The sequence below is a fragment of the Bombina bombina genome, chromosome 6 (assembly GCF_027579735.1).
Source record: "Bombina bombina isolate aBomBom1 chromosome 6, aBomBom1.pri, whole genome shotgun sequence".
NCBI lineage: Eukaryota > Metazoa > Chordata > Amphibia > Anura > Bombinatoridae > Bombina > Bombina bombina.
In genome coordinates, this window is record NC_069504.1 from 362,625,490 (window position 1) to 362,640,271 (window position 14,782).

The 14,782-nt window shown below is 34.0% G+C and overlaps 1 protein-coding gene across 1 annotated transcript in view; it reads left to right on the top strand.

The window, feature by feature from the left end:
* The window catches only part of CDHR2 (cadherin related family member 2), a 254,823-nt gene that overhangs the window by 23,409 nt on the left and 216,632 nt on the right, over positions 1–14,782 (top strand). The window contains exon 2 of the mRNA XM_053719262.1: positions 9,987–10,070. Coding sequence (XP_053575237.1) covers positions 9,987–10,070 — 84 coding nt within the window. The remainder of the gene's footprint in view (positions 1–9,986; positions 10,071–14,782) is intronic.

Here is a 14,782-nt window from a genome sequence, read left to right on the forward strand (position 1 = left end):
TTCTGCAAATCTGTAAATGCGATAGTTTGAGCGCAATTTAAGTTAACGTGTGTCGGGTTAGCGCAACCTCAGAGCTCTGGTTAATTCATGTGCTCAAATAAAAACTTGCACATATCACATGAAACTGACATGTTAAAGTACAGTTACACTCATAGAGGCCCATTTATCAAGCTCCGAAAGGGCCTGTGTTTCTGGCAAGTCTTCAGACTCGCCAGAAACAGCAGTTATGAAGCAGCGGTCTATAACCCTGTCCGCCTGCTCTGAGTACGATCGGGTTGATTGACACCCCCCTGCTGGCGGCTGATTGGCTGCGAATCTGCAGGGGGCGGCATTGCACCAGCAGCTCACAAGAGCTGCTGGTGCAATGCTGAATATGGAAAGCTATGGCAAAAAGAAGTTTGTATATGTGCGCAGCTAAGGGGTTTAATTATTGATATAGTGTATTATTACAAAAGAGACAAAAAAATGTAAAAAAGTAGCATTTAATCAATAATAGAAATGTATAATACACCAAATTAATAGAAATAATGAAAATTAATCCTCACATATAATCCTAAATATTATCTATATAAATAAAATAGGAACATAAAACAATTGTAAATAGTTACAAATGATTTCCAACTTAAAAGTCACCTTATGTTACCAAAATAACAATAATATAATGAAAAAGCTGTTGCACAAATGGTACATAGAAATTTCATTGGTTAATATAAAACCAACTAATATCCTTTTAGGATGTGTATTTCAGTCTGTCTTTACTGCAAATGGAAGGTCTCTTTTTAACAAACACACTTGTTGGCTTATTTTAGAGTCCTTAATTAGGATATATATCATTTTCTCTTTTCTTGTGAAATCTCTTTTTGCAAACAAACTGGGTTGCTTATTTTAAAAGTCCTTAATCAGGGTACACACCGGTTTCCCTCTTTCCGTATGAAAGACTTACTTATAGCCTTAATAAGGAACCGACCTTGGGATAGTGTTGATAACAAATGTGTTTTCTGGAAGTGTCACTTATTTTGACTCATAGAGTCTCTTCAAATAGTTTTAAGGTGTTGTAATACACAAGGGTAGGAAGTTTTTTGACGATAAGTCCCATGAAAGAACCACACTCACGGGCTGCTACCCCTCTGTGTGCCTACCTGATTCTGTGAAATGCTAGCCGTTCCGTTGTGGCAAGGCACAGGTGTCTGCAGCGCTGTGTAGCTGGTGACATCACTCGTTGCGTTCGTAACTGGGAAAAGTAGTTCCGTGATGTTCCAAGTATCCTTACTCTGCGCAGACTTATATTAAGTCTGTAGGTGAAAAGTAATCCCTTTTAAGAATCTGTCTTAATCCTTCAAATGGGCTTTATACTTTCAATGTTAACAACTTGTCCTGCTACCATCAACGCGTTTCACCGTTAGCAATGGCTTTATCAAGATGGTTCTGAGTGATTTGCAGATTCCTTATAAATTTATGCCTGATAGTTGATTGGTTAAACCTATCAACTAGGTTACAGGCTCTTTAATAAAGGTGGAAGTTTATTAAGGTGGACTGGTGAGGTGATCATACAAAAATTTCTGTGTACTATCATTAGATGTAGGACAATAACAGGCATATCTGGCATCATGAACCGTTATAATGCTAAGTTGCCTATGGTTAATGTAACAATTCACCCTAGTAAAATTGAGGTTGAAATCAATAAGATATGTACGAAAAGGGTACCACAAAAATATTAAAAAGAAGTATTTCTAGAATTATGTGAAATATATTGTAATATACGCTGTCCAGACACGCTAAAGTCAGGTTCAGTTGAAAATTATACACCAAAAATGGTGTTAAATCGATATTAACCCAAATGACTCTATTCTATCTATAGATACCATATATATCTAAATTCGCTATACATAATACAGCTATAATTCATTTGTTTTATATCTTTATATAAACAATATATGGAAGAGTTATTAAATGAATATGGAATAATTGTTTAATAAATAAATATCCTTACAGTTTTAATATCGAATCATAGTCTTGCAAACCCAGGATATTATATTAGGTGGTGTATTCAAGCTAAAAATAGAAATAAAAATAAGGCTAAAAATACAGATTTTAGTCTAGAATAAAGGGGTTGAGGTCTAATTCTGAGTTTAAACCTTGTGGGTATAGTGTCTGTAACTCATAAATTAATTCTGCTTCTTTCCTCAATAGTAAATGGTCATAGTCCCCTCCTCGCCAGGGTTTTTTGATTTTACATATACCCCAGTATTTAAGTCCTTAATATTATTCTGATGTATAACCTCTCTCTATATGTAGACACACAACTGCAGGGATATGTACAAAAGCTACCTTTGTACCTTAAAGACATCACAGAAGTTTTAAATTTACTCTTGAATGGCAGGAAGACTACATATTAGCCATAAGCGATGTCAGCTCTCTCTACACGAGCATAAAACATGATAAAGGCATTGCCACAATCGATTGGTTCCTTAAGAGTGAGAATATTACTCAATATAAACACAATCATTTCATTTTGGAATGCATTAAATGTATCCTTACCAACAATGTATTTGCATTTAATGATAATCTATATTTGTAGATCCAAGGAACCGCGATGGGCACAAGGTTTGCTCCCAGCTATGCCAACCTATTTATGGGTAAATGTGAACATCATTTTATCCAGGGGCATAGACTGGGAGCAAGCCTTGTGCTATTCAAACGGTACATTGATTATATTATAATTGTGTGGAGAGGTAGTGAAGATAGTTTGAAAACTTTTTTTGAAGACATGAATTGCAATGATCTAAATTTGAAATTCACATATACCATGAGCAAACAGATGATAAGAGATTTCTTGATCTAGATATATTCATAGAACAGGGGGAATTAAATACCAAAAACCATTTCAAAACAATAGATGCTAATAATTATATTCCAACACACAGTTGTCGTTTGAAACGTTGGATAGATAACTTTCACAAAGTACAGTAGAATAAGGCGTAATTGTTCCGAACTATCCGACTATGACTCCCAAGTAGAGATCTTGGAGAGTAGATTTTTACAAAAATGATATAATCCAGAGGCTCTTAAGACAACCATCACTAAAGTTAGAAATATAGAAAGAAAAGAGATACTTACTAAAACACCAAAAACTGAAATTACAACCAAAGATGTCCTAAAAATACAGTTTGTTACCAATTATAATTGTCATCATAAACATCTAACAAAGATACTTAATAAACATTGGTATTTGATTAAATCAGACCCCATTATAGGAGATCTAATATCTGAATACCCTACTTTCATTTATAGGAAAGCTGCAAATATAAAAAGTATTCTTGCACCTAGTGATTTCAAGAAAAAAACACAACAACAAAAAACACATGATAGAGACCTCCTAGGGAATAAATTGTGCAGCTATTTCCCTTGTTATAGCTGCAAAGCCTGCCAACATAGCACTAAATGTAGAGGGTATTCGTCCACGAACACAGGCAAAGAATACAAGATCAAGGATACAATCAGATGTAGCGATAAGGGGATAATATATTTAATCCAAAGTTCATGTGGGAAACAGTACCTAGGAGAGACTTCTAGGACCCTGCGTACTAGGATAAGAGATCACTTCAATCTAATTAAGAAAGGATATCAAGAAACTCGCCTCTATGAGCATTTTAGGGTGATACATCAGAATAATATTAAGGACTTAAAATACTGGGGTATATGTAAAATCAAAAAACCCTGGCGAGGAGGGGACTATGACCATTTACTATTGAGGAAAGAAGCAGAATTAATTTATGAGTTACAGATACTATACCCTCAAGGTTTAAACTTAGAATTAGACCTCAACCCCTTTATTCTAGACTAAAATCTGTATTTTTAGCCTTATTTTTATTTCTATTTTTAGCTTGAATACACCACCTAATATAATATCCTGGGTTTGCAAGACTATGATTCGATATTATAACTGTAAGGATATTTATTTATTAAACAATTATTCCATATTCATTTAATAACTCTTCCATATATTGTTTATATAAAGATATAAAACAAATTAATTATAGCTGTATTATGTATAGTGAATTTAGATATATATGGTATCTATGGATAGAATAGAGTCATTTGGGTTAATATCGATTTAACACCATTTTTGGTGTATAATTTTTAACTGAATCTAACTTTAGTGTGTCTGGACAGCATATATTACAATATATTACACATAATTCTAGACAGACTTCTTTTTAATATTTTTGTACATATCTTATTGATTTCAACCTCAATTTTACTAGGGTGAATTGTTAAATTAACCATAGGCAACTTAGCATTATAACGGTTCATGATACCAAATATACCTGTTATTGTCCTACATCTATATTGATAATGATAGTACACAGGAATTTTTTAACTGAATCTAACTTTAGTGTGTCTGGACAGCATATATTACAATATATTACACATAATTCTAGACAGACTTCTTTTTAATATTTTTGTACATATCTTATTGATTTCAACCTCAATTTTACTAGGGTGAATTGTTAAATTGTTAAATTAACCATAGGCAACTTAGCATTATAACGGTTCATGATACCAAATATACCTGTTATTGTCCTACATCTATATTGATAATGATAGTACACAGGAATTTTTTAACTGAATCTAACTTTAGTGTGTCTGGACAGCATATATTACAATATATTACACATAATTCTAGACAGACTTCTTTTTAATATTTTTGTACATATCTTATTGATTTCAACCTCAATTTTACTAGGGTGAATTGTTAAATTAACCATAGGCAACTTAGCATTATAACGGTTCATGATACCAAATATACCTGTTATTGTCCTACATCTATATTGATAATGATAGTACACAGGAATTTTTGTACGATCACCTCACCAGTCCACCTTAAAAAACTTCCACCTTTATTAAAGAGCCTGTAACCTAGTTGATATGTTTAACCAATCAACTATCAGGCATACATTTATAAGGAATCTGCAAATCACTCAGAACCATCTTGATAAAGCCGTTGCAAACGGCAAAATGCATAGATGGTAGCAGGACAAGTTGTTCACATTGAAAGTATAAAGCCCATTTGGAGGATTAAGACGGATTCTTAAAAGGGATTACTTTTCACCTACGGACACTGAACCCAAATTTTTTCTTCCGTGATTCTGATAGAGCATGCAATTTTAAGCAACTTTCTAATTTACTCCTATTATCAAATTGTCTTCATTCTCTTGGTATCTTTATTAGAAATGCAAGAATGTAAGTTTAGATGCCGGCCCATTTTTGTGAACAACCTGGGTTGTTCTTGCTGATTGGTGGATAAATTCATCCACCAATAAACAAGTGCTGTCCAGATTTTTAAAACAAAAAAAGCTTAGCTGTCCTTTTTCAAATAAAGATAGAAAGAGAATGAAGAAAAATTGATAATAGGAGTAAATTAGAAAGTTGCTTAAAATTGCACGCTCTATCTGAATCACAAAAGAAAAAATTTGGGTTCAGTGTCCCTTTAATATAACTCTGCGCAGAGTAAGGATACTTGGAACATCACGGAACTACTTTTCCCAGTTACGGACGCAACGAGTGACGTCACCAGCTCCACGGAACGGCTAACATTTCACAGAATCAGGTAGGCACACAGAGGTGTAGCAGCCTGTGAGTGTGGTTCTTTCATGGGACTTATCGTCAAAAAACTTCCTACCCTTGTGTATTACAACACCTTAAAACTATTTGAAGGGGCTCTGAGTCAAAATAAGTGACACTTCCAGAAAACACATTTGTTATCAACACTATCCCAAGGTCGGTTCCCTATTAAGGCTATGAGTAAGTCTTTCATACGGAAAGAGGGAAACCGGTGTGTACCCTGATTAAGGACTTTTAAAATAAGCAACCCAGTTTGTTTGCAAAAAGAGATTTAACGAGAAAAGAGAAAATTATATATATCCTAATTAAGGACTCTAAAATAAGCCAACAAGTGTGTTTGTTAAAAAGAGACCTTCCATTTGCAGTACAGACACTGAAATACACATCCTAAAAGGATATTAGTTGGTTTTATATAAACCAATGACATTTCTATGTACCATTAGTGCAACAGCTTTTTAATTATATTATAACTATTTTGGTACATTTCTATTATTGATTAAATACTACATTTTTACATTTTTTTTGTCTCTGTAATAATGCACTATATCAATAATTAATCGCTTAGCTGTTAGCGTACATATACAAACTTCTTTTTGCCATATTTGTCCTACTCTTTCTGCTTTATGGGAGCAGACTAATGTATGTGCAGGGGTACGATTTGCGCACCATTTTAACCCCTTTTTCTAATGAATACGGAAAGTGCATTGCTCTCCGCATTCAGCGATGTCTGTTGGACCTGATCCGCACTGTCGGATCAGGTTCGACAGACATTTGATAAATAGGCCTCATAATAACACGATCTAATAAAAATTATTAAAAAACAAATTGCACAAAAAAGTTATAAAGGCTCAAAGATGTGAGGCCTCAGGTGTTAGAAAAAAAATCTTGATCCACAAATGATTTTGAAGAAACAGCACACCTTTGCTTTTTAAGTGGGGCACGGAACAAAACAGGACTTGCCAGGTCCCAGTCAATCCAGATTCAAAGAGTATTCCAGCCACTAAGTTTTCTTCAAAGACCTTTATTTCACATGGGGTCCCAAACAAACAGTTACAACGTTTCAAGCCACACCAGGCTCTTAATCATGTATAATTAGATACACAGGTGTATGCCTTATATACCCTTACCTATTATTCTACATCCTGTGTTAGAATCCAACTGCACAACAGTGCCATCTTGTGGATGTAATAATTCAATGCAACTCCAAATTCAACACAGGAGGTGAATAAACACATAGATAAAATCACTTAAAAAGACATATACAACCAAGTACAAATTTAAAAAGAGGAACAATGCATAGCAAAATTATTTCAAACAGCTGATGTTATTTATGTTGTCAATAGAGAAAAGAATTTTATCTTAATACATTATCACAGATTTTATCAGAGAAAAAGACTCCAGTCAAAATCTTTGTTCATACCCTTTGGCTTCATGCACTCTAGTTTATATACCCAGAACATCTCTCTCATTTTTAATAGTCGTTCCCTATCTCCACCCCTTCTAGGCCTATCTACTTGTTCAATAATTTGAAACCTAAGTTGACTGATATTATGACCCATAGAGAGGAAGTGAGAGGAAACTGGCGCTTCTTTATTCTTACATCTGATATTAGATTTGTGTTCAGTTATCCTCTCCCTTACCTCTCTACAGGTCTCGCCAATATAAATTTGGCCACACGGACATTTAATAAGATAGATACAGTATGTAGCCCTGCATGTGAGATACTTATTTATTTTATATTTCTTCCCAGTAATGGGATGATAAAAAATTTCCCCTTTGATCATAGAGCTACAGTGGGAACAATTCAGACATGGGTAGCAGCCATATCTCTTAGGCCCAATAGTTTTCTGACTCTCTTGTTTACAGCTACCAATATCTGAATGTACCAACTCATCTTTGATACTTCTGTTTTTCTTATAAGCCTCCATTAAATTTTCTTTAAATTCCAAAACTTCTGGATGGCAGTCTTTTATTATATGCCAATTTTTCTTCAAGATACCAGTAATTTTATTACTTAACCTATTAAATTGTGTGACAAAAATCATACGGTTTGACTTCGTTTTTTGTTTATTTATCTTATCTGAATTGTTCTCATTCATGATCGCATCTAATTGTTTAGAGATCAAAGATGGAGGATAGTTTATATTTATAAATTTGTTCGCCATTTGTTCCAATCTATATTTACATTGTTCTTGATCTGATACTATTCTTTTCACACGAGTAAACTGACTTTTAGGGATTGCCTGAAAGACATTTTCTGGATGGTAGCTCCCATATTTCAGCAAGTTGTTCCTGTCAGTACTCTTTGTGTAAAGATCAGTATATAGAAATCCCTCCTTATTATAGACAATAGTATCAAGATACTCAATCCTCACCTCATTCATATTCAGTGTAAACTTTAAACCTGTAACTGAATTATTAAGATCCTGTACAAATGACAGGAGGCTACCAACGTCGCCCCCCCACACGCCAAACACATCATCGATATATCTCCACCAGGAGGCGCCATAACGTTGAAAAGATAGATGAGAATATACAAAATATTCTTCAAAATTATTCATGAAAATGTTGGCGTATGTGGGGGCGACGTTGGAGCCCATTGCTGTTCCCTGTTTTTGTAAATAATATGTATCTCCAAACAAAAAATAATTCTGATATAATATGATAGACAACAATTCAACAAGGAACCCAATTTCTCTCTCAGTATAGTCACTATTAGATCTCAATGTATTCTCAACAGCTTCAACCCCACTAGTATGTTTTATTGAGGTATATAGACTAGAAACATCTAAAGTAAATAAAATACATTTATCTCCAACATATCCAAGATCCTTAATTTTGTTTAAGAAGTCATTAGTATCTCTAATATAGGAATTTGCTTCTTATACAAATGGCTGTAATATTTTGTCTAAGAAAACAGAGATAGATGAAAAAACAGAACCCATTCCTGCCACAATTGGCCTACCAGGGGGTTTCTCTTTAGCCTTATGTATCTTGGGCAAAACATATATAACCAGTCTAATCGGATTATCAATATATAAAGCTTCTCTAAATGACTCTGTGATAACTTCCCTCTTGACTGCAAGGTCTAAGATGTTTTTAATTTCTTTGTTAATATCAATGGTTGGATCTCTATTCAGTATTTGATATACTTGATTGTCAGATAGCTGTCTATTAATTTCTGCCACATAATCTATTCTATCCAAAAGGACAATGGCTCCGCCCTTATCGGCTTCCTTAATGATTATCTCTTTGTTGATTTTAATTTCTCAATAGCAAGTTTGTCTTTTTTGTTCTTTTGTACCAATTTCTTTTTTCTCTCTCTCTTAAAAAGAATATCAATTTCTTTTTGTACCAAACTCATATATGTGGCTAAGCTATGTGTAGCTGTAGGTGTAAAAGTGCTCTTTTTGGAAATACCATAATCTTTAACATTCTTAAATCTAGTAACATTAGTGTTATCAGTGCTTCCTCTTTTTAAATTTGTACTTGGTTGTATATGTCTTTTTAAGTGATTTTATCTATGTGTTTATTCACCTCCTGTGTTGAATTTGGAGTTGCATTGAATTATTGCATCCACAAGATGGCACTGTTGTGCAGTTGGATTCTAACACAGGATGTAGAATAATAGGTAAGGGTATATAAGGCATACACCTGTGTATCTAATTATACATGATTAAGAGCCTGGTGTGGCTTGAAACGTTGTAACTGTTTGTTTGGGACCCCATGTGAAATAAAGGTCTTTTAAGAAAACTTGGTGGTTAGAAAAAAAAGGCAGACAAAGGGTTCTAACATAGAGATATATACATGTCTAAAGATATATATGTAGGTGTATATATGTTTATATGTGTATGTACAGACGAAGTATGAACTGTTTGCAAAGTATTCTGTCCCGCTTCTCTGCACTTATTTCATCACTAACGCCTGGAGGGCAACTACTATTTACTATTGTTAAATTTACCGCTTTCTCTTGATATCCTTCGTTGAAAGTTAACTCCTGTCCATGTCAGCATACTGTAGTAGGCTCAGGAACATGAAGGTGTCATGCACTTTAACCTAATTTAGTATCCTCTCATTGAAAAGAGCTACATTTCAACAAAGAAAAAATGAAAGGTGTATATTTGACAGCAAAAGGAAATTTAATGTTTTTCTCTTCTTTCTTAATTGCATACTCTGCCTAAATCATGAAAATTTAATTTTTATTTTCTTGTGTCTTAAAAAGGGAAATCTAACTGTAAACCAGGTTAAAAAAAAGTGATAGACCATCAAACTGACTTGTGTCTAGGGGAGCCAGCAATACTACTCTTCCCCTAATTGTTGTAGGTTCCTGCAATTATATGTGTTGTCTTTTGTGTTTGCAGGTGCCAGGAAAATGCCGTGGACTCAGTTACTGCTGACTGTTCTGATAATAGGTTCTGTTACAGCTGATCAGATCTTTCCAAAAGGTATTTGTATGCTTTTTCATAAAATGATTTTTGCAATGCACAGTGCTTGAATCTTCTATAATATAACTTGCATAATGCATAGAGTTGCCAAACCATTTCAATAAGCAAGATACACTATAACGCTTATTCTCACTAGTAGGACCAGTGAACATATTTTAGACTTTCTATTTATCACAAACAAAAAAAATAATTATTATTTTTAAGCACATTACAAATGAGTAATACTTTTAAGATAAGTCACCATCATACATTCAGCAGCATACCGAGTGGACAAATGAAAACGGGTCCAAATTTGGTCCACAATGACATTTTTCATGTTTATTAATGTTGTTAGTTTAATATTCATTTGGAACTTGTGATGTCAAAAAAAAAAAAGGGCAGTGGACACAGGAAGAAGGTGAAGGAGCTGAGATCATTTGACAAATGAGCTCCTTCATTTGCAGTGATGTACAGGGGGTCTGACCATTTATGTGTAAAACTCCCCCTGTACAATCCTGACAGAGCATCACTAATTGATTGATGTGAGTGCCAGCACGTCAGGCATTAAATCCCAAACAGGCTTATCTAATTCACTATGAATACGGCTCTTGCCGAAACGCGCCAGTTGCGTCTATTCATTTCACTTCAGCTTGTGAGCAGTGCAGCATTGTGTGCCTATCTGAGCTTGTTGTGTTTTTTTATTGTCACCACTGATTCATTATGCAGAGCCACCAATGATATGCTATGTTGTGAAGAGCCATGCATAAATTAACCATTATAGCTATTATAGTTATAATAAATAACGGTCATTGGTGGAGGGGCTTCTTGTATGGCTTTATAATGTTTCATTGTTCACTGTTTGTTGTCTGAGGAAGAGGTGAATACCTTAAAACGTCACAAAATAAATTGGTTTATCTTTATTATTTGAAGCACCCTGGTGTTAATATGTCTGGAGTCTGTGAGAGTGCTGCTGTCTTCAATTTGAATGAATATATATATATATATATATATAACAACATTTTAAATTAGGGGGAGATAAAAGGTGAGTTTAAAATCCTCCACTACGCACAAAATATAGAAAAAATAACTCATTGTGTAGTTCATTAACAAATCTAGACAGGCCCAGAGGCTTGTTTTCCCACAGAAAACCTCTGAATTACATTGTTTCCAATGCAGCAAAGGATTCTGGGTAAGATATGCAAATTAAGTACACAATGACACACCTTTTTACTTCAGTCTGCTTTTCAGCAGGTTCCCTTTACGCCAAAGTATCGCTATTCACACAGCTTATAAACTTAGCTAGGGTTAGTGCAGTGATTCACTGCACTAACCCTAGCTAAGTTTATAAGCTGTGTGAATTTATATATATAAAAAAAAAATTCTCAAATAAAGAAGAGGCACTAACAGGTCTTAATAGGCATAACTTTTTTTTTTTTTTTAAATCGAAGATTTTTATTAGGGTAATTAGCAAATCATGTTCATACAGAAGCAAAAAGACAGGTTATTTCAAACTGAACATATCTAAAAGCAGTAGTAAATCATGATAAACATTTTACAAGACGTGAATATCCTACTATATGGCTAGCATACCTCGGAAAAGTATATTACAAGATTTACATTGATACCCTATCGGTTTTTTCTTTTATAGGATGATACTATAGTACCTCTGTATCATGACATTCTATCTATTAGTATGATATTATGAACAGACATATATAGAGTCATTAACACTGATGAGAGATACATTTTTTCCCCCTAAGATGCGTAGTGCTGCTTTAGATAGAGTAAACATGGGGTAGATATATAATATAAAGAGAAGTGATTAATACTGTTTTTTTTAGATTTAAACCTATCAAACTTTACATATTGTCAGCTTCCTGAAAAGTTTATAAAACTTGCATAATAACAAACAAAGAATAATAAGAATATGAACAAGTTAGCAAACACAGTATTGCATGTAGAAAATAGAATGCTGACTGTGATACTCCAATATATCGATACTCTGCCTGATAGGATGATAACGTCAACTAGATTACTGAGAGTATTAGGTCTCTTTCTAATTTGAGAAATATTAAACTATATTGGAGAGTATATGATGGTAATATGAATAGGTGTAAGGTAGTGGATTAATACCACAAAAACAATTCACCACATTGGGTGAATGACTACAGGTAGATATTAATGAAATGATAAAATACAATAACCTATTGATAAAATATATGTGTCTGATTATGGGAGAGACACTACTATTACAGAAGACACTGGACAATATCCTTATATACATGCCTGACTGAGCAGGGTCAATGAGCTTTCATAGTGGAGACACAGTGCACATTAGTGCTTTTAGATAGGCTGATGAGGAACCAATGGGCGAGTGATTACACAATAACCTTTTGATAGAGTGAATATGTCTGCTTATGGGGGGGGACAACACATATAACATAAGATACTGGACAATATCTTTATATACACGGTTGACTGAACAAAGTCGATGAGCTTTCATAGTGGAGACACAGAACATATTAAAGATTTCAAATAAGCTGATGAGGGACCTGGGTATCCTAATGTTTTAACAATCCCCCCTTCCTGGTATATATGTGTAGCCTACTACTGAGAAACTTCAGGAGGTTAAGCTATATTGGTATTATACACCGTTCGGGGGTTATGAGATGTTTCACCTACATAGTGGTGTTCCCACTCAGATAGATAATAGGCTAAATCACAAACATTTAACCAATAATAATGAACAATATACTATAGAGATGGCAAACGATTTTAAACATTATAGAAGTGAGTCCAGATTTTTGTGTTGAATTTAACCAACCATTATTAGCATGACTTCTTTATGTGTTGCGTATGAGCGATTTTATAAATAGTTAGGGCTATTCCTCGCTGTCACATTATACCTCTAGACTTCTGCAGTGATCAAGCTAAAGCTTCCCCTCTAGCTCACACCCATTAAGCAACAGTAAAAAATTGGGCTATATTTACATTATAAGCTAATCGGGGGTTATTAGACAATTTACCCTGTCGCATAATTAGTGATATACCCACTCATATAAAGACAGTCTAACCTGCAAACAGATAACTGACAGTAATAACCCATATACTGTAGAGAAGTCAGGCATTATCAAACATTATAGATGTGAGTCCCGTTTTTTGTTTTGAATTTAGAGGACTACTGTTAGAAGATTTTGGTCTGACCATTTATGTGTAAAACTCCCCCTGTACAATCCTGACAGAGCATCACTAATTGATTGATGTGAGTGCCAGCACGTCAGGCATTAAATCCCAAACAGGCTTATCTAATTCACTATGAATACGGCTCTTGCCGAAACGCGCCAGTTGCGTCTATTCATTTCACTTCAGCTTGTGAGCAGTGCAGCATTGTGTGCCTATCTGAGCTTGTTGTGTTTTTTTATTGTCACCACTGATTCATTATGCAGAGCCACCAATGATATGCTATGTTGTGAAGAGCCATGCATAAATTAACCATTATAGCTATTATAGTTATAATAAATAACGGTCATTGGTGGAGGGGCTTCTTGTATGGCTTTATAATGTTTCATTGTTCACTGTTTGTTGTCTGAGGAAGAGGTGAATACCTTAAAACGTCACAAAATAAATTGGTTTATCTTTATTATTTGAAGCACCCTGGTGTTAATATGTCTGGAGTCTGTGAGAGTGCTGCTGTCTTCAATTTGAATGAATATATATATATATATATATATATATATATATATATAACAACATTTTAAATTAGGGGGAGATAAAAGGTGAGTTTAAAATCCTCCACTACGCACAAAATATAGAAAAAATAACTCATTGTGTAGTTCATTAACAAATCTAGACAGGCCCAGAGGCTTGTTTTCCCACAGAAAACCTCTGAATTACATTGTTTCCAATGCAGCAAAGGATTCTGGGTAAGATATGCAAATTAAGTACACAATGACACACCTTTTTACTTCAGTCTGCTTTTCAGCAGGTTCCCTTTACGCCAAAGTATCGCTGTTCACACAGCTTATAAACTTAGCTAGGGTTAGTGCAGTGAATCACTGCACTAACCCTAGCTAAGTTTATAAGCTGTGTGAATTTATATATATAAAAAAAAAATTCTCAAATAAAGAAGAGGCACTAACAGGTCTTAATAGGCATAACTTTTTTTTTTTTTTTAAATCGAAGATTTTTATTAGGGTAATTAGCAAATCATGTTCATACAGAAGCAAAAAGACAGGTTATTTCAAACTGAACATATCTAAAAGCAGTAGTAAATCATGATAAACATTTTACAAGACGTGAATATCCTACTATATGGCTAGCATACCTCGGAAAAGTATATTACAAGATTTACATTGATACCCTATCGGTTTTTTCTTTTATAGGATGATACTATAGTACCTCTGTATCATGACATTCTATCTATTAGTATGATATTATGAACAGACATATATAGAGTCATTAACACTGATGAGAGATACATTTTTTCCCCCTAAGATGCGTAGTGCTGCTTTAGATAGAGTAAACATGGGGTAGATATATAATATAAAGAGAAGTGATTAATACTGTTTTTTTTAGATTTAAACCTATCAAACTTTACATATTGTCAGCTTCCTGAAAAGTTTATAAAACTTGCATAATAACAAACAAAGAATAATAAGAATATGAACAAGTTAGCAAACACAGTATTGCATGTAGAAAATAGAATGCTGACTGTGATACTCCAATATATCGAT